Here is a 21,068-nt window from a genome sequence, read left to right as displayed (position 1 = left end):
TCTTTCCATCGTATTCGTGGCCTTCCCCCTTCTGTGTGAACCATCAGCAAGTTCGCTTTTATATGCCTTATGTGCTGGGGCATCTTCATCTATTGTCACAACGTGAACTAGCCAACGTAGTCGCTGCGTACAGATCAGCCCATAGATCTTTCGGAGAATTTTTCTCTCAAACACTCCAAGAGCTGCCTCATCTGCTTGCCTTCTCCGAATTTCAAAACTGATGTCATTCGTTTTATTTATGGCTGTTACCAAGGTATATAAAATCTTTAACTACCTCGAAGCTGTAGTTCTCAAGTTCCACAGTTGGTCGGAGTCTACTGGACGTCTTGCGCGTTGATACCATCAGCTTGGTCTTCTCGCCGTTTACTGCCAGACCCACTTTGGCAGACTCCTTCTCAATTTGTTCAAAGGTGGCTGTTATCGCTTTCAATGTTTGACCCATTATGTCGATGTCATTGGCGTAGGCGAGTAACATGTGTTGTTTGGTGTACAGAGTGCCATTTCTATTCACTTTTGCCTTTCGTATGACCTTTTCCAGCAGGATGTTAAAAAGGTCACACGACAAAATATCACCTTGTCTGAATCCTCGTTCGGTAATAAAGGGCTCCGTGAGGTCCTTTCCGACTTTAACTGCTGATCTTGTGCTTGTTAAAGTTATCCTGCATAGCCAAATTAATTTTGCAGGAATACCAAACGCAGACATGGCTTTATACACCTCGAATGCGGCTTTATAGCCGACGAATAGGTGGAATGTGTCGATGTGTTTTTTCCAGGATTTGGCGCAGAGTGAAAATCTGGTCAATGGTGGATTTGCCAGGTCTGAAGCCGCATTGGTATAGTCCAATGATGTCATTGACCATTGGCTTCAATCTTTCACACAGCGCACTGGATGCGATGGGATGAAGGCTAATTCCTCTATAATTGAACGGGGCACAGGATGAGGTTCCAATCATTGGGCATGCATTCCTCTAACCAAATTGTACTAATCAGCTGGTGCATTTCTGAAAATAAGTTTTTCCTCACTCCCTTTCTCCCGATAGTTCTCCATCGCATTACGTGCTGCGTTTTTCATATCAGTAGTATTACGACACTCCTGATCGTACCACGGATATCTTGATGGTGGTGTTTGTTGCTTTTCGACGTCAAATTTCCTTGTTTCATTAGATCGCACCTTTGATGCTACATTAAGACGGGTGCGTACTTTGGCTGCCACAAGGTAATGGTCCAAATCAATCCCCGGATCGATCGGACGTCTAGAACACTGGATGAATGTCTTCCGTCTAACACAACATGTCTTTGAAAAAAAATATATATTTTGATTCTTTTAATCCACGCTTTCAAAAAAAATATATATTTTTTTAAATACACGCCTTCAATTTGTTTTAATCTACGCCTTCGTAAAAAATATATTTTTTTCAATCTACGCCTTCGAAAAATTATTTTATTTTAATACACGCCTTCCAAAAAAATTATTTTTTTTAATCAACACCTTCGACAAAATGTTTCTTTTAATCCACGCCTTCCAAAAAAATATTTTTTTTTTTAATCCACAGCTTCGAAAAAAAAATTATTTTTTTTTTAAATCCACAGCTTCGAAAAAAAAATTATTTTTATCCACGATTTCGAAAAAAATATTTTTTTAAATCCACGCCTTCGAAAAAATATTTTTTTAAATCCACGCCTTCGAAAAAATATTTTTTTAAATCCACGCCTTATAAAAAAATATATTTTTTTTAATCCGCGCCTTCAAAAAATATGTTTTAAAAAATTTACGCCTATTTGGAAACCTGAAAAATTATTTTTTGTTTAAATCGTCCCAAAAAACACAAAATTCCAGCAGAAAGTTGTAAAAATTAGAATCGACTGTGGGTTTGTATATTTTTGAACTGATATTCAGTAGACAAAAAAATGTCCTTCCTTTTAAAATTAGCTTATCAATAATTTATTTATTTTGCAATAGTACAATACATTTAATCGGGATACATAAAACATTCAAATAACAAAGATGATAGCTCACAGTTATACAAATTCTGCCGAACTTCATTTACAAGCAATAGTTAAAATTGAAAAGTAAAAAAATCAAACTTAAACTAAATTAAAAACTATCGAAGCGAAATTGCTCCAAACATTTCCCATTAAGCAGGCTGCTGTTGCTTTTCCAATTCCAGCAATTGTTTATTACGTTTTTCCATGCATTTCTTAACCCATGGATGTTGCATGACATCAACTAATGTTATACGGGAACTGCCACTTTTACGCAACAAATTCGAGATTACATCTTTGGCACCCACCGATAGATATGGTGGATAGTGGACGGCTAAGCGACGAATTTTATCATAGGTCATATCTGTATCATTGGATTCGAATGGTGGTCCACCCGTTAAGAATTCATAACATAAAATACCCAAACACCATTGATCCACAGAATCGTCATAGGTATGGCCCTCAACCATTTCGGGGGGTAGATAATCCAAGGTGCCGCAAAGGGTTTTGCGCCTGGGGGAAAAGGGAATTTAATAAATTATCAAGTTATAATACTGAGTTACTAGATGCCCTTACTTATTTGAAATGGTATGAGCGGACCAACCGAAATCAGCCAATTTAACATCATCCGCAGCTGTGAGAAGAATATTTTCTGGCTTCAAATCACGATGTATGACATTATTCAAATGACAATAGTGCAGGGCATCGGCCACTTGATATGTATATTTTGCCGCCCGTGGTTCATCGAAACGACAATTTGGCGAACGCCTTAATATTTTAAACAATTCACCCTGTGATGCAAGCTCCAGAGCCAAATAGATACGAGAATCATCATGAAACCATGTGAGTAAACGTAAAATATGTGGATGTTTGAGACGCGATTGAATTTCAATTTCTCTCAACACCTGCCGTTGGACGTTACCTTTTTGCAGCTCGGCCTTAAACAACACCTTCATGGCCACCATAAAATGGGTATGGCGTTCACGAGCCAAATAGACACGACCGAATTTACCTCTACCTAAAGGAGCGCCCATCTCGAAATCCCGCGTCGTCCATTCGTAGCTAAAGAAACAAAAGCAAAATATTGAAATTTTAATCATATATTGCTATGTAATTCACTTACGGTTGCCCATAGGCTGGATGCTGCAACATTCGCAGGCATAGATCCTTGACATAATCCTTGTGTTCATCTGGCACCTTTTCAACCAACTTTGGCAAATCATGACGATTTGGTGGCTTTTTGGCAGATTTGTGCATGGTTTATATTTGAAATAGATTTTTCTAATTTGTATAATTTCCAAAAAAATACGTGTTTACTCTACAAATGCCGCCAAACAATTCCAAATACGTTGCGTCGTTCAAAAAAATGCCATATGCCAGTGTCAATGGTTATCGATTACTTTCACACACACACAGTCAAAGTGACAGCCACCCAGATAACAGTAAATGCTTGATTCCTTAAAGTAAGTCGTGTGTCATATTTTCTAATGGAATATTACAGACGCATAAGTTTGGATTTTTTAAAGATTATTTTCTCAAGACATGAATGTTAAGAATGTTTTAGCGATGAATATTATTAATATGTGGAGAAGGTGGAACGATGACGCATGGTAAGTTAATTTATGACATTTACACAATATTTCGTCTGATTGTTCTGAAAAGGAACTGAATAAAAGCTTATTTTGCAGAAGAAGACTAGGGACAAGACCATTTTAGAAGCGCAGATCGTTTTAACGATATTATATTTTTCTTGTGGAAATCCACACTTCCGGGGCGATATGGAACTCTAATGTTTCGCTGGTACCCTTGTATTTTCCCCCTGACCCTTGGAACCCAGTTTAGAAGCGCAGATCGTTTTAACGATATTATATTTTTCTTTTTCTCCTACAAATGTGGAAATCCATACTTTTAAATAAAATTGTATCCAATCATACCAGGGGCGATATGGTTTTATAATATGCCTATATATTAGAATAAAGAATATAGAATCTAACGAGTTGTTTTGAGGTTTTTATGCCTTCCCGAATAGGTGTTTACTTTTAAAAATATTTTTTTCCAGCAGCCAAGACAAACGTAGATTCATGGCCCAGTAATAAGGTCGTCCGATAAAGCCAGATTTTCGCCGACCTAGGACGGGTGTAGATTCTCAAAATCCCATGATAGACGTATTTAAAAAAAATATTTATTAAAGACCTAAGACAGGCGCATATAAAAAAAATATTTTTTTAAGACCCAAGACAGGCTTTGATTTTGAAATATATGATTCCTGAAATACTAGGACAGGCGTGGATTTTTTAAAAATTCGATTTTGGAAGACCAAGGACAGGCGTAGGTTTTTAAAAAATTATTCTTGAGCAGCAAAAATATGATTCTCAAAAAAAGATTTAATATTTATCACATACATTGCTACTAATCCTCGAATTATTGGTTTTGAAAATGGGATATATCGGTCTAGGTTTTCGTATAGCCATTATATAAGGCAATACCAAAATTATAAATATAGGTACAAAACATGGTCCTGTATTTTAATTTTTTTTACTCACCAAGAACCCGTAATACCGAATTACAGCATCCTCGATTATAAAATGCCCCTAAAACCTTCGAAATACCGCAAATATATCTATAAAAACTGTTCTCATAGCAATCTGCATATAGAATATTTAAAATTCCCGACAAAGGGTCGATTATTTACAAAATAACCATTAGGAATATAAACTCTTAAAATCAGGATAATTAAAAAAATTCAGATCTTAATAAAATCCATCTTCGAAGAGTACAGCCAGAGATCTAAAATAATTTATTTCCCAACAATATTCTGATTTTCAGTTCTGAATTTTCTCCCTTTATTTCGAACTACAATTTGATTTTGGACATTACGGTTATCAGCCTAGCAAAGTCTTACTGATAACCACCAACATCGTGTTCAGAATACTCTTCTCTTTCTTTGGTCTTTATACAAATAATTTTATAAATTGTATTTTTCAACCCTAACATAAAAAATTATAGATAAGATTAGATAGTAAGTAATTCAGATTTGGCCCTTAGTAGAATAAAATAAAAACTTATTTTCAATGTAAAAATTCGAATGATCGCAATTTTATTAACGTTCGTGTTTCACATTTTGTGTTAATATTTTTTGTTTTTATTAGTACGTTCAACTTCTTAAATATCAAAAACCGAAAAAAATATATAGGCATATAGAAAAAAATCATTGTTATTAGTATTTCATGTATTGTTGTTGCAGTTGTTGAGCTTAGATTTTATTGAAAGCAGCAATATCAACGCTTTGAACGAAGTCTTCGAGTTTTTCGATTTCTTCGGTAAGCCAGTCGATGGAGACCTTTTCGTCTTCGACAACGCAGCTAATACTCAATTTCTTGATGCCAAAGGCAACGGGTACCAATTTCGAGGCGCCCCACAACAAACCATCGGTGGTGATCTTTCTGATTTCGGTTTCCATTTGACCGAGATCGGTTTCATCGTCCCAGGGTTTGACATCCAAGACCAAACTGGATTTGGCAATAAGGGCGGGTTTCTTCTCCTTCTTTTTGGCATAGGCTGCAAGACGTTCTTGTCTGATGCGGGCGGCCTCCTCAGATTCTTCTTCACTATCGGAAGCAAAGAGATCGACACCATCATCGTCATCAGATTTCTTCGACTCTTCGGCGGCGGCAGCAGCAGCTGGTGCAGCACCGGACGACTTGTTGCATAATGTAGCCTCCAAAGCCTGAATGCGTTTCTGTGAGTCCAAGCACATGTCCTTTAGGCTGGCCACCAAACTCTTCAATTCGGCATTCTCTTCTTCGACATGAGCCAAACGAGTCAAAATGTCAGATTGAATTTGACACGAACCAGCATCGGAAATGCCACCCATCTTTTCCAAAGAGATTTTAATTTGTTCTCTGGCTTTTTTGATTTCCGACACCAAGATATTGGTCTGGGGACTTACATTCGATGCCGAACATGATCCTTTGTTCAGCAATTCGTAGTATTGACGTTCGGCGTTGGCAAAACGGGTTTTATCCCAGAATTTTTCTTGACTCAAACAGGAGGCCATTATAGTTGCAAAAATGTCGTCGTCGTATCTCTTCGTCCAATCAAACACACGCAAGCAAAAATCTGCAACGCAACGTGCTACCACACTATCACCAAAGCGAACAGTCGGTTTTTTGACGTATAGGGATGTTAAGGTTGAATTTGATAGGGGAATAATCGATTATTTACGGCAATCGAACGTTGAACGTTATTATCGACAATTTTATTTTTTCACTGTTGGGATTTTAAATTTTGGCTGCGAGAGTTAAAGAAAATTGTTTTTTTTTTGTCGATTGAAAAGGATATTAATATATTTCGTATTATTTTCTCACGTTATTCATAATCTTTTTATGTATTAAAAATTAATTTCAATAGCCGTTGTTAAATTCATATAGAATAATAATTGACAATTCAAACAAAAAATATAGTGATGAGTATTTTTAAATCCACATTTTTTGCGACGCTAGAAAAACGTTAAAAAAAAGTTCCCTTTTTTCCGTATTTTAGAAAAAATAGTTTTAACAATGTTCTGTTCTACAATAATCTTTCATTATTCGAAATTTTTTTCGATTTCCCTTCTTTAAATTTGAAAAGTTATATTTGTTTTGAGTGCAGGAGCAGCCATGGCACAATAATACAAGGTAGGACAGCTTGAGGTGAATAACAAAAAAGCAACTATGCACGTGTGGCTTCTTATGCCAAAAATAAAATAAATATACGCAACAAGTGTTTGTGTTTATTTGACATTTTTTCAACACAAAACTAAAAACGCGAAAAATGAATGAAAGGTTATGATTTCTTCCAAAAATTTAGTAGGGAATGCCATCAAATCAAGTGTTTGTTTCATCCATAACAAAGTAATTATTCCAGACGAACATGTTAAAAACATAATTTTCATTTCAATTAAATTTGAATATATTTCAATTTATTTTGAATTTATTTGACATAGTATTCAAAACATTACACACACATACACAAAATATGTTTTTTTATTTGATGGAACAAGCCACCTTGAGAAAAAATTGTAGCCGTGTAATAATTATACCATGTATTGAACAAATTAGGGAAGAATATTTGAGGAAAATGTTGAAGTGAACTGGCTCGAAGCATTCTACAATCCTAATGAAGCTTAGCAGGAATCTTTAAATAGTTATGTGCACAAATTTATTCCAAATGCAATACCGATTTGGATAATGATCAAATTGATATCTGTCTAAAGGATAAAATTATTGCCGCTGTCAATCGTAATGAATTATGGATACGCGATTGGGATGTCCATTGTATATACTGAAAGTAATTTTCAAAGACCAATGACATAAATAATTGTCACGATTCAGATAGTGGTGTGGATATTTTAAATATAATGTTGTCGAAGACTATTCAAGATTTTTTTTGAAACCTGTGTGGAAATATTAAATAATGTTTTTTCAAGGACCTTCATTAAAAATTTTTTTAATAACGAATTTTTAAAGAAATTTAATTTTAACGACCATACAAAGGCATGGATTTTGAAAAGAAAAAATCTAATATTTTTACGGATCTTTAATTTAATTGAATTTAAAACTATATTTTTCGAATGTTAAAACAGAAGTGGGTTTTTAGGACAATTTTTCCAATGACCAGTAGAAGTAAATTTATTAAAATAATTCTTTTTCGAAGGTTGAAGCTGGTCTTTGGTATTTTTAACTCCTTATATCCTTATTAGCAACTAATTCCATGTATTTGCCATATGCCTATCTCGTTGCTGATACCTGTAGTATATATTTACCTAATATTACCTATATTAAAAATCGACACTATTAATACAGGCTACTAAATTGGACAGATGTAAAAATAATACAGGTAGTTTTTTACAATTTATCATTTAAAATACATTTCCTATGCGTTTAGAAATAAAATATTCCATAATTTTCCATGTAAACCTTACCTGTCATTTAATCCAAATACAACCCTGTTCAAGTAGGTAGAGAAGAGTTGCCACAACTGTCAGAGAAATGATGCTCACACAGTTATTGTTCAGTTGCAGCGAGAGTTTCATTTCGTCATTTGTCTTCAGCTAGCAAAGTTGTGCGTGAATATATTTGCCCCTTGAAAAGCAAAAAAAAAAATACAAATAAAAATTATTAAACAAAGCCAGAAATTAAATAAATTTATTAAAATATTATAAACAAAATAATAATAAAAAGAATTATTAACATATTATTAGTGACAGCTAGTAATTTGAAGTGAAAAAATCAAAAGAAAAGAAGCCAAAGGAGAAAAAAAGCAAGTAATTGTGTGTGCGTGTGTGTGTATTCTAGAAAAAAAAACAAAATGGCGTTTTGCTAAGGAATGAAATCGTCGTCTCTGCATGTCACACAATGATTTTGTAATATGTATACATATATCTAGTTTTCACAATATTTTAATAAATATTTTATTATTTTCCATTTTAGAAAAATATTGAAAATCAAAACAAAATTACAAAAAAGGTAAGTTTTTAGCAGAAAAGAAGAAGAAAGGAGGGCAAAAGAACTTGGTTATTGCCATTGAGGTGTTTTTTGCGGAGTGGTTGGTGATTTGTGAGCAGAAGAAGAAGAGCGATAGAACAAAAGTTCCACGACCATTTGTCTTATCTTCGTTAAAATTCCCCCTTGGTGTGTTTTTCTGGGAGATCCCTTTAAAATATTTAGTCTATCCCCCTCGAACGTCTCTTGACTGCTTTCTCTTGACAACTTTTTAAACAATGTCGGAAGCTATGGCTGCCCCTTTAATTCCTCAGCTACAAGAAATGCAACAACAAAATGGCAATTCTGCCAATCCACAACAGCAGCAGCAACAACATCAACAATGGGCTAATTATAATGCCTGGTATCAAAGTTACGGGGATGCCAGTGCCTATCAACGTTATTATCAATACTATATGCGATATAATATGCAGCAACAACAACAGCAGCAACAAGGAGGTGGAGCTGCACCACCATCCAATGCTCCTCCGGGTTTTAGTAATGCAGTTTTACCAAATGGTGGTGGTCAAGATTTGCCACCATTGCCAGCGGGACCACCACCACCGCCACAAATGGGTGGCGGCGGCGGTAAAATGGGTAATCAACAGCAACAACAAAAGAATTTTGGTGGCATCAAATTTAACCTCAATCAACAAAATCGTTTGGCCAATGCTCCAAATCCCCTGCAGCAGCAACAACAAAATGGAGTTGGCAATTTCAACGATGGAGGGAATAATAACAACAATAACATGAATGGAGGTGGTGGTGCTGGTGGTAAGAAGAAACGTAAGCGTAATAAAAATAAACAAAATCAAAATCAACAGCAACAACAACAGCAGCAATTAATGCAACACCAGCAACAACAACATGCATATTATAATGAAATGAATGGCGGTCCACAGCCAATGCAAACCGATGCCGGAGATAACAATGGTTTCGTAAATATGTCCCTACCCCCACCACCACCAATTATTTCCAATGTCGACTTAAGTAAACCCCCACCACCAATTGCCAATGGCATGCATGCTAAATCGATGGTAGATAATACCGCTGCCGCAACCATAGCTCAACAGGCCAATGCTGCAATGGCTGTTGCATCCAGCACCAACAGTACCTTTAAGAAACCCAATGCATTCCACAATCCCAATGATGCTTGGCCCGAATCGTTAAATAATTATGTGGCACGTTGTTATGCCAAATGTAATACCGATTTGGATAAGGATCAAATTGATATTTGCCTAAAGGGTAAAATTATTGCCGCTGCCAATCGTAATGAATTGTGGACACGTGATTGGGATAATGAACCCATACCCAGTGTATATAGTGAACGGAATAATATCAATATTAAATTGCAACAAAAACCAATGCAACAACAGCAGCATCAGCAGAATCATCAACAACAACAGCAGCATCAGTTGCATAATCACAATCAACGTAATCCCTTCCAAAAGAATCATCATCAGGCATCGCCTGGTGGTAGCATACCCATGGATCATTTGAAAAATAAACCAGGTGCAGTGGGTGGCGGTGGTGTTAATGCCTCATCAGCTGCTGCAGGTTTATCGCGTAATCTCAATGCCCGTCTGGGTCAACGCAACTCATTTGGTGGCAGTAATGGCAAAATGAAAAATTCTCGTAGTCGGTCGCGGTAAGTGAAAATATTTTTTATTTTTTTTTTTTTTAATTTTAAATTTTATTTTGAGCATTTCGTTATTATGAATCATCATTGGAATCTTTAAGTATTGTAATCAATTTCCGATAGGTGAATTCAAATATTTTACATCAGGATTTAAAACATTTTTTTTTTGCAATTTAGGGGCTCATCTTTGATTTTTGTGATATTTCTACCATTCATGATAACGAAATATTTGGCATTCCGAGATTCGCCATTTATGAGTCGGCGGAAAGAAATATTTAAAAAAATCCACGTAAAAATGTGTATTTTTTAAAAAGTTCACACTTGTGTCGGTCCTAAACAAAATTTTTATTGGAGTCTCTGGTTTCAAAAACTCCTCTCCTAAAAAAATTTATTTACATAACACCCGCCTGAAATGGTACTAAAAAAAACAATTTTTTGAAAAACCTATTTCTGCAAAGGTTCGGGAAACAAATTTCTTCGCAAAAACCCACTCTTGAAATGATCTTGTCCAGGATGGAATTTTATTTAAAGATCCATGCCTGTTATGGCCTTCAAAAAATAAAAAAATTTAAAAAATCCAAGCCGAAAAAATATTTAAAATTTGAAAAAATTTTATATAATTTTTAATTTTGAAAAAAAAAACTTTTAAAAATCCACTCTTGTAATTTTCATTTAAAAAAAATTAAAAATCCACTATTGTAATTTTCATTGAAAAAATTTAAAAAATCCTTGAAAGAATATTATTTTAAAAATCCTTCCTCTTATGTACATTTGGAGAATTGGGCTACGCGACCAAAATTTTCTTTTAATTTAAAATTTTTCTAAATAGCCGGCGTTCGGCCGGTGTTTTAAGACTTTGTCCTACGGACAGGTGGAAAATTGGGCTAGGAGAGCAGAATTCTTACAAATAAAATGTGGTTTGGTCAGCTTCAAAAGGACTATCTGCTGTAAAAAACTTAAACGTTTCTAAACGTATTTAACTTTGGAACCTCATATCTCGGGAAGTACAGATTTCCCCCGAAAAAATTATGTTGCTGTAATCAGCATCAGGAGGGCTACCTATGGTAAAAATTTCAAAATGATCTGAGAGGTGTCCTTAAAGTGCATTTAAGCCTTCTTTAAAAAAATATTTTTTAAAAAATTCAATCCTGAAATGGTTATTGAAAATATATTCTTTGAGGGAACCACATCTGAAATTGTCCTGGCCCATAATAGGACCTTCTCCATAAAAATCTACCTTTATCTCTCACTCTGTTAGTGGTCTTTTTATAAAGGTGGACTTTCATTTCCAACTTTGATGTAATTATTTACCGAAATACATAACTTTCATTTAAGTACACCATCTTTTTTTACCAAAAACGTTAAATAATTAATCCATTTTTTTTTGTTTTTTTTTTCAAATACAGTTCTCCCTCGAAATATCGTCATAATAAACGTACATCGCGTTCACGTTCCCCCTCTTCGTCACCATCAAGACCACGTAAAATACGCCGTTCATCATCATCGTCTAGTTCCTCTTCAGATTTTATACCATTATCCTCTTCCAATTCATCGTCGTCCTATTCGTCCAAAAAACAACAACAAAAGAATAAAAACAAAAAATCCGATTCCACTAGTAATGGCAACAGTTCGTCTTCAGGTAAATCGGGTAAAATTCCCTTCTATTCGTCGTCAATTGGTGGCGCAGTCGATGATGATTCGGCACGTCTTCAACAAAGAGCTGCACGCTTTTCTCAAGCCTCTAACAGCAAACAGGTTGTTGCAATTGCAAGCTCACCATTTGGTGGCAGCAGCAGCAACTCCTCCTCGTCTAAGGGTAATAATAGAAATTCGAAAAAATCATTCAATCATTCGCGTTCATCGTACATCGATGATAATGAGGGAGATAATGGTTTGGATTTAATGGATTTACATATTGTGGGTACATGCCATGATTTGGAAAAATCCTTTTTGCGTCTAACAAAGGCCCCCTTGCCATGTGAGGTGCGTCCATTGGAAGTGTTGGTGCATTCCCTGGAAAATGTTAAACAAAAGTGGCGTGCAAATCAGGATTATTTCTATGCTTGTGATCAGCTGAAGTCTATTAGACAGGATCTAACGGTAAGTAAAGCGATTTTTTTTTGGAATCTGAAAAAATAAAATTTTTATAATTTATTTATTTTTCTCTTTTGTAGGTTCAAGGTATACGCGACAAGTTCACCGTTGAAGTATATGAAACACATGCTCGCATTGCCATGGAAAAGGGTGATCATGAAGAATTCAATCAGTGCCAGACCCAACTGAAGATGTTGTACAGTGAAGTTGGAGCCAGTACGAATACATTGGAATTTACAGCATATCGTATACTGTACTATATATTTACGAAAAATACCTTAGGTAAGTTATTTTTTATGCAAAATGGTTTTGGAAAATAAAAATATTTATTTTTTATATTTTAGATACCACCACGGTTTTACGCTCGATCACACAAGCACAACGAGAGAATCCTGCTATAGCTCATGCCCTGGAATTCCGTTCCGCCTGGGCTATGGGAAATTACTGCAAATTGTTCCGTTTATATAAAACGGCACCACTTATGGCCGGACACTTGATTGATTGGTTTTTGGAAAGAGAGCGCAAGGCTGCTCTGAGAACAATTGTCAAGGCGTAAGTATAACTTTAGATATTTTAAAATCGAACAATATAATTAATGATTTTTCAACTTTTTCAGTTATCGACCCAATATCACAGTTGATTATATTACCGATCTATTGGCATTTGAATCACGTGATAAATGCAAAGAATGGCTTAACGGTTTTAATTTACCATTTGTAGGTGCAGATGGGGCACAAATCGATTGTAAAAATGCTTCAGCCATAGCAATATGAAGCAGTTAAATTACACGCCACAAAAAAACATCAAACAAACAATGGATGCAGAAATGTATCGCATTGTTTGTTAATGATGATGTGTTATTTCAAAGTATTAAAAAAAGCCAACTCAACAACCGCCCCAACAAAAACAAACAAACAATCAAAAACACACAGACAGATAGAACATTGAGTTGACTGTTTTTTTGTGATCTTAACAAATGACCCCCTCCAAAAACTCTTTAGCAATAAAGAGTTAGGTTATTTGTTGTAGACTTTTGAAGACGGTTATAACTCTTGTTCTTTTCTGTGAAAAAAAAAATATATAACAGAAAGCAACAGCAACAGCAGACGAGAAGAAGGAATCCAGTAATGCGCTGCGCTCTCCGTAACCAAAAACCCTAATTCAATCAAAACCGACAAACCGTTGACAAGTGTTTTTTTCACAAAACAACAATCAAGATAGAGCAACAAGTGATGCGTTCCAAAAATATTTTATTTTGAAATACTGGTGGGCTTTCTCCTTAACAGCGAGAAAAATTAAAAAAAATGAACATTGTGTTTTTTGTTTGACCCAATCAACCCCCTTTCAAATATAACAATTAACACTGAAAGACAATTGAATAGTAGCATTACGTCTCAAAAATGTGATTTAATAATGCCATAAAGTTTTTCCATTATGAATGTGGGCAATTTAATCATTGAACTTTTCCGTTCCCAAAAGAAAAAGTGAAGAAAAAAAGAGTCATATTTGTGACTCTAAAAAAATAGTCTTTTTCTATGGACATTCTTCGTTAATCCCTAAATGAGTTCTACACTATTAATGGTAGTGTTTTTGTATGTAATATTTGGACATTTCCAATTCGTGTATATTATACCAACTAAGATTTGTGCCATCGGGAAAAACAAATTATATTTAATAACAAAGTATGCGTTCGGTTTACTAAAAAAAAGTCGTACAAAAAATTATTGGCCGTTGGAGAAATCATCAGCTTTCTACAAAATTAAAATCGTCTACATCCTGTAAACTTCTTGGGATATTTTTCTTGGAAATATAGGAGAATTTAAAATCTACGATAAAATTTAAATCTACGAAAAAAAATCACTGTTGGAGAAATCATCAGCTTTCTACAAAAGAAAAATCGTCTACATCCTGTAAACTTCTTGGGATATAGGAGAATTTTGCCGTTGTAGAAGAAATAATCGCCATTTAAAAAATTGGAAAAATATTACACCTTTGAACATCTATAAATCTACGTAATTTAAATTTCTCCAAACTGAATTTTTAATTGTCTGAGAATGCTGCGAAGATTTGAGCGCACTCGACAGATCACAAATAATAAATTATTGGAAATGATTCGTGATCGTAAATGCAACAAAAAAGTGCCGGAGAAATAATGTATCAAGAAAAGCAGTACGATACTATCAAATTGTTTTCATGGAAAATAATTATGCTGGCATATTGATGCAACTACAAAATTTCTACAAAAGATTCCTGATAGAAAAAAGGATTAAGAAATATTGTATGAACAATATTCGGCACTAAATTCATTTACGAAGATGGCCTTTAGCCTAATGGACATTTTCAAGGCAATGTGCAATTTCTAGAATGGATTCCTCCCTGAATAATGCATCAGAAATGCAGCAGGAAAATCGGCAGTAAATTAATTTATTGAGACTGCCTGAAGCCGACTGATTCCTGAGGAATAATGCGTCAGATGAAGAAGCAGTATGGAAGTGTTCTGTCCAAAAATAACCAATGAAGACAGTCTCCATCTAACTCTACATATTTGAGAAATGAAGAGAAAAGCGAATAATGTAGAAAATTTGACTTTTTTTTGGCATAAAAATCGTATATTGAATACGAAACACTGGAAATGTTGCAATGGTGGAAAAGAATGCATTTTACTTGGAGTGTGTACAAACAAGTCGACGAGCATGAAATATGTCTGTACAGAGAATCAAGATTGCTGTGATTGTTAACAAATCGAAAGTAGGATCAAACGCCGGGATTTAAGGATTGTTCTGGTCTACGAACCCATACTGAAGAAATAAATCGAAGTAATCTCAAAATAAGCCGGAAATTCTAGGACAAGTCGGAGAAGTGGAAATATAACTTTTGTTTCCCCAAAAACGTTTATTTCCAAACATCGACTAACAATACAACCAGTCGTCAAGGACACCTGTATGACTCAGTATAAGCATTAGCGGAGAACGGCGGTAGAAATTCACTTTGTTATGAACCAAAGGATCGTTTTTTAAATAGAGATTTTACTTTCCTTCGATCTAAAAATATTTTACAACCTCCAACTACAGAACAATGGATGTCCTGTCTGTTGTGCAAAGATAAGTCATGCAACAATATTTCCCGGAGAACTGCAGAAGGATACAAAAGCCTTTTTAAAAAAAAATCAAATTTTACTTTCATTCAAAATCGATCGCCGATCTCCGAAGTTCCAGTAAATAACTGCTAATACCGTACAACACAATGCTATAAAAGGTCTTTGAAACTGAGGATTAACATTGAATTTCGTTACGGCGCAGGACGAGATTTATGCGGCTGAACATTTTTTTTGTATGGAGGTCCTATCTGTTGTCCAAAGATTAGTCATGCAAAAATATTTCCCGGAGAACTGCAGAAGGATACATTTTTTAACGCAAATTTTACTTTCATTTAAAATATACCGTCAATCTCCGAAGTCACTGTAAATAACTGCTACCGTACAAATAATGTTTTATAAGGTCTTCGAAACTTCGGAATGACATCAAATTTCGTTACGACGAAGGACAAAATCATTGTAATCGAAGGACCATTTTGAAAGATTCCTTCGAGAACAGAAAAAAACCATTCAAATGCGACTACATTAGGAGAAAATCAAATCTACTTTAAAATATTTCAAATAAATTATGCGAAAGGATATAAATATTTTGCAGTATACGAACTCCATAAAACATTACGATCAAATTTTGAAGGATCCATTTACAATTTGTCAACGTTGATGGTCATTTCTTTCAAGCTAAGATGTTTTATCAACACCACCACAACAGCATTTCCTTCTAGATTTTATATGTTATGGAGACTATAGATCGTATTTATTGAATTCTCGTAACTGTGAGGAATGCTGTATATGAGGAAAACAACCAGATCCTACGAAATGAAATTTTGTATAGCAATGGAGTTTAGAGAACATGTCCTGATCCTGGAAATGATATGATATGATAGAAATGCAGCAAAAGGAAATCGCTTTGAATTTGTCATAAATATTGAGCATGACTTCAAATACAACAACAATACATCGTATTTATTGAATTCTCGTAACTGAGAGGAATGCTGTATAGCATTTCAGAGAACATGTCCTGATCCTGGCAATGATATGAAAGAAATACAGCAATTTGTCACAAAGAAAGTAAACAAAACATTAAATAAATCCCTATGCAGCATGATTCTTAAGGCAAACCAAGAATCAACCACACTTCGTTAGAAAGAATGTGAATTAAAAAAGGGACATTACACAAAAAAAAAAAAAGAAAAAAAAAACCAAAATTCGAAGAATAAAAATGAACTACTTTGAAAATCAAGTGCCATAATTAAAACAAACAACAATATGGACAATAATAATTTCAAAACATATAACAAATAATACAAAAAAAGAACTTGAGCAAATGCCCCCCAAAATTAGCCCACCAAAAATTCACAAAATCAAATATGCATTTTCAGATAAAAAAAATATATATTACACCTTGCTCTCCCCCACCACCATATTCGCATCATCATTATCACAATAATAATAATAAACAAAAAACAATTTAGTTAGGAGCAGTGCAAAACAAATATTTATTTCAAATTTTCCTAGCACCATCCCCCTTTTCCCCTCCCCTTTGTAACACCACAAACCCTCTCATTACCTTTTCAAAAAAATGTTTTTAATTTATTATTTTCAACCTTTTAATTTATTGTTTTATATGTGTGTCCAATAGTTTTTTATTAATATTTTTTTTTGTTATGAAACGAATTTTGTAATTTTCAAACAAAAAAACCAAAATTGTTAACAAAAAAATACCAACAAAACACACATGTTAATTTTTAAACAAAATGTACACACACAAAAATATGTTTACAGCTATAATATGGAGAATAAGAAACTAATAACTTTTGTTTTTCTTCTCTGAGAAAATCGATTGAAAACAACAACCAACAACATCAACAAGATCGTCACACACAAGACAGAGGAAAAGCACAACAGCAGAAATACGGCAACTATGGTCCTCCAGTTTATATCTCAACAAAAGGCTGCTGCAATATGGTCATCAAAGTCATGTCCCATCTCTGCCATGGAAACCAGCCATAAATTCTTGAAAATCGTCAATAATCTGCAGCTCAACGACAGTCATCACCAACTAGCCAGCCGTAAGCATGTAAAAACAAAATATCCATAATTATTAATATTAAATTCCTCTCTCTCTCTGTCTATGGTTAATAAGTAAAAAAAAGAAAAAAGGAGGATGTTTTAATCATGTCCTCCTTAAAAAAAAAACAGAACAGAAAAGAAAAGAAAAATTAAAAAAAAAACAAATATTTGTATAGAACAGAAAAAATTGCCATTATCTTTAATGTTAAATACTACTTCTCTCTATTTCATTATATTTTTTTTTGGTGTCCCAACAAAAACAATGAATTTATGTACAATTAATTTATTTTTTTATGTTTAAAAACAAACTACTTTCCTTCATTTATAGCATAAATTTATTGTTATTATTATTAATTCATATTATTCTCAGTTATCATTACACCTTTTCTAGTTTGTAAGTTCATCTATTATGTATGTAGATAGTGTACCTAGGATATATATTATTTTTTATTATTATATAATATTATTATTAATTATTGTTAATTATTTTCTAATGTTTTAATGGTTAAGTGAATTTCAAAAAACAAAAGAAGAGAAGAGGAGTTACAAAATCATCTGCCCTCCAAAATCATGTGATGGCAGTGCGCGCATGGAAGTGTTGCCTTCGTTAATATGGGGCTGAAACACTTGCACAAAACATAAACAAAACAAAATATTCAATAAAGAGTTTTCAAAATAACAAAACGTTTTTTCGTTGGAAGTTGAAATGCAAAGGAAAAGCAATATCAAGTCTATGGGAATGGGCCTCAACAAAAATTTTCTAACAAATTAATGTCTGTGAGTGGCCTTTCAACAAAAACCCTTAAAGGCCCCTAAAAATTTAAAAAAATCCACGTCTGTTGAAGGTCTTTAAAAACCTACGTCTGTTCAATATCCTCAAAAATTTCTTTAAAGAACCAACGCCTGTTGAAGGTCCTTCAAAATTCCTTAAAAGCCTACACCTGTTGAAGGTCCTTAAATATTTTCTTTAAAAAATCCCCGTATTGAAGGTCTTTTTGAAAAAAAAATTAATCCATGTCTGTGTCCCTATAGAATTTTTTTAATCCACGCCTGTGTCCTTTTGAAAAAATATTTTTCTTTTTTAAATCCACGCCTGTGTCCTTTTGAAAAAATATGTTTCTTTGTTAAATCCACGTCTGTGTCCTTTTGAAAAATATTTTTCTTTTTTAAATTTACGTCTGTGTCTTTTTGAAAAAATATTTTTCTTTTTTAGATCCACGCCTGTGTCCTTTTGAAAACATATTTTTCTTTTTTAAATCCACGCCTGTGTCCTTTTGAAAAAATATTCTTCTTTTTGAAATCCACGCCATGTGTCCTTTTAAAAAACAGTATTTAAAAAATCCACGCCGGGGTCCTTTTTTCTTTAAAAAATCCACGCCTGGGTCCTTTTTTCTTCAAAAAACTGGCTTTTTTCTTCAAAAAATCCACGCCTGGGTCCTTTTTTCTTTAAAAAATCCACGCCTGGGTCCTTTTTTCTTCAAAAAATCCACGCCTGGTACTTTTTTCTTAAAAAAATCCACGCCTGGGTCCTTTTTCCTTTAAAAAATCCACTACTGTGTCCTTTTTTCTTCAAAAAATCCACGCCTGGGTCCTTTCTTCTTTAAAAAATCCACGCTTGTGTCCTTTTTTCTTCAAAAAATCCACGCCTGGGTCCTTTTTTCTTTAAAAAATCCACGCTTGGTTCCTTTTTCCTTCAAAAAAACCACGCCTGGTCCTTTTTTCTTAAAAAAATCCACACCTGGGTCCTTTTTTCTTAAAAAAATCCACGCCTGGTTCCTTTTTTCTTAAAAAAATTTACGCCTGGTTCCTTTTTTTTTAAATCCACGCCTGGTTCTTTTTTTTTAAATCCACGCCTGGTTCCTTTTTTTTTAAATCCACGCCTGGGTCCTTTGTTCTTAAAAAAATCCACGCCTGGGTCCTTTTCTCTTAAAAAAATGCACACCTGGGTCCTTTTTTCTTCAAAAATCCACGCCTGGGTCCTTTTTTCTTCAAAAAATCCACGCCTGGGTCCTTTTTTCTTAAAAAGTCCACGACTTTTGAATGTCCTTAAATATATTCTTTAAAAAATCCACGCCTGGGTCCTTTTTTCTTAAAAATCCACGACTTTTGAATGTCCTTAAATATATTCTTTAAAAAATCCACGACTTTGCTGTTGAAGGTCCTGGAAAAATATTCTTTAAAAAATCCACGCCTTTGCTGTTGAAGGTCCTGGAAAAATATTCTTTAAAAAATCCACGCCTTTGCTGTTGAAGGTCCTGGAAAAATATTCTTTAAAAAATCCACGCCTTTGCTGTTGAAGGTCCTGGAAAAATATTCTTTAAAAAATCCACGCCTTTGCTGTTGAAGGTCCTGGAAAAATATTCTTTAAAAAATCCACGCTTTTGCTGTTGAAGGTCCTAGAAAAATATTCTTTAAAAAATAAACGTCTTTGCTTTTGAAGGTCCTTTAAAAATATTCTTTAAAAAATCCACGTCTTTGCTGTTGAAGGTCCTTTAAAAAATCCAGGTCTTTGCTGTTGAAGGTCCTTTAAAAAATCCACGTCTTTGCTGTTGAAGGTCCTTTAAAAATATTCTTTAAAAAATCCACTGCCTTTGGGTGGTCCTTCGAAAATATTTTGTAAAAATGCTCAGTAGCACCATCTAGCGTGTTATACCTCAAGTTTAATGAAAGCTTCCCTAGGTAAAATATAAAAGCTTCCAAGACATATAAAACTAAAGTTTTAAACCCCAACATTGCAAAGCTTTTTTTGCAAAGGACCTGGACTTTTCACCAACATTCCTTGAGGGATATTTTAGTTGTGCGTATCCCATAATTGTGGAATACAAGGACAAAAGGACCATCTACTTGGTCCACACACACATTGTTTTGGGTATTTTTTCGGTCTCTGTCTCGGTTTACGCACGCACCTGTATGAATGAGTAGTAGTCAGCCGCCGCCTGGTTGGCTGACTGGAGAACTACCGAACAAATGAATGAATGAATTCATGACTGACTAGATGGATGTGTGCTTGTGTGAGTGTGTGTGGAGCATGGTTAATGACTGTGGGTGTGCTGGGTGGCAAAATTATGTTTTTCTACCAAAATACACCAACTAACTAACAACGAACGGAACGCAACACGGCAAAGCAAAGCACAACACCGAACAGCACAACAAGAGTAGAGTAGTGGCAGCAGCAGCAATCGGAAGACATTTTCGGGTATTTAAGGATGCTGCATTTGTGGCAACACAACAGTTGCTGCGCGACATTCACACGTTAAGGATCTCTTGGTGTACTGCGGGAAAAGTAAGAATTTTTGGCTCGAATGAAAATAGAAAGTGATTTTGTTTGGGAGATAAGAAAAAAGTGAAATGATAATAAATTAATAATACAAGAATATTGTGTGTGGAATAAATTAAAGGAGGAAAATATGTATTGTTGACATAATAAATATGAAAAAAATTTATGAATTAAAAAAAAAAATGAAAAAGTGAATTAATAATAATAAATAAATATTATTCAAAAAATTAAAGAAAATATATAAATTGTTGCAGTGAAATTTAAAAAAATCTAAATCAAAAAGGTTGGTTAATATGTAAGAATTAATTTAAATTAAATTTAAATAGATTAAAATTTATTAAAACTCCTTAAATGTATATTGTGAAATTTTATTATTAAAAATCAAATATT

At 34.1% G+C, this 21,068-nt stretch overlaps 3 protein-coding genes across 3 annotated transcripts; 1 reads left to right on the top strand and 2 right to left on the bottom strand.

The window, feature by feature from the left end:
* Positions 1-2,135: 2,135 nt before the first annotated feature.
* Positions 2,136-3,247, bottom strand: LOC133321938 (aurora kinase B). The gene is made up of 3 exons (XM_061531010.1): positions 3,107-3,247; positions 2,560-3,045; positions 2,136-2,496 (listed from the first exon to the last, which is right to left on the bottom strand). The coding sequence occupies exons 1-3, from the start codon at positions 3,238-3,240 to the stop codon at positions 2,136-2,138; spliced, it is 981 nt and encodes a 326-aa protein (XP_061386994.1). The 5' UTR covers positions 3,241-3,247.
* Positions 3,248-5,227: 1,980 nt separating this feature from the next.
* LOC133321931 (probable elongation factor 1-delta) lies at positions 5,228-6,113 on the bottom strand. Its single transcript, XM_061531003.1, has one exon. The coding sequence runs from the start codon at positions 6,038-6,040 to the stop codon at positions 5,237-5,239; it is 804 nt and encodes a 267-aa protein (XP_061386987.1). The 5' UTR covers positions 6,041-6,113; the 3' UTR covers positions 5,228-5,236.
* Positions 6,114-8,743: 2,630 nt separating this feature from the next.
* Positions 8,744-13,014, top strand: LOC133321937 (leukocyte receptor cluster member 8 homolog). Its single transcript, XM_061531009.1, has 6 exons — positions 8,744-9,271; positions 9,362-10,152; positions 11,550-12,243; positions 12,318-12,519; positions 12,582-12,789; positions 12,854-13,014. The coding sequence occupies exons 1-6, from the start codon at positions 8,744-8,746 to the stop codon at positions 13,008-13,010; spliced, it is 2,580 nt and encodes an 859-aa protein (XP_061386993.1). The 3' UTR covers positions 13,011-13,014.
* The last annotated feature ends 8,054 nt before the right edge of the window (positions 13,015-21,068 follow it).

This window comes from Musca vetustissima, unplaced genomic scaffold (genome assembly GCF_032173495.1).
Source record: "Musca vetustissima isolate MV318-11 ecotype Yass unplaced genomic scaffold, APGP_CSIRO_Mvet_v1 utg13374, whole genome shotgun sequence".
NCBI classification, from domain to species: Eukaryota; Metazoa; Arthropoda; class Insecta; order Diptera; family Muscidae; genus Musca; species Musca vetustissima.
The sequence above is the reverse complement of the archived record's forward strand: the minus strand, read 5'-3'. Positions and strand labels throughout refer to the sequence as shown.

What these genes read in the sequence shown, in the direction of transcription:
- LOC133321938 (XM_061531010.1), bottom strand. Translation starts at nt 3,240, where the DNA reads ATGCACAAATCTGCCAAAAAGCCACCAAATCGTCATGATTTGCCAAAG. An exon ending in CATCCAGCCTATGGGCAACC is followed by an intron (nt 3,046 to 3,106) that starts GTAAGTGAATTA and finishes TTGTTTCTTTAG; the next exon opens with CTACGAATGGACGACGCGGG. An exon ending in GCTCATACCATTTCAAATAA is followed by an intron (nt 2,497 to 2,559) that starts GTAAGGGCATCT and finishes CTTTTCCCCCAG; the next exon opens with GCGCAAAACCCTTTGCGGCA.
- LOC133321931 (XM_061531003.1), bottom strand. Translation starts at nt 6,040, where the DNA reads ATGGCCTCCTGTTTGAGTCAAGAAAAATTCTGGGATAAAACCCGTTTT.
- LOC133321937 (XM_061531009.1), top strand. Translation starts at nt 8,744, where the DNA reads ATGTCGGAAGCTATGGCTGCCCCTTTAATTCCTCAGCTACAAGAAATG. An exon ending in ACATGAATGGAGGTGGTGGT is followed by an intron (nt 9,272 to 9,361) that starts GCTGGTGGTAAG and finishes ATGCAACACCAG; the next exon opens with CAACAACAACATGCATATTA. An exon ending in ATTTACGAAAAATACCTTAG is followed by an intron (nt 12,520 to 12,581) that starts GTAAGTTATTTT and finishes TTTATATTTTAG; the next exon opens with ATACCACCACGGTTTTACGC.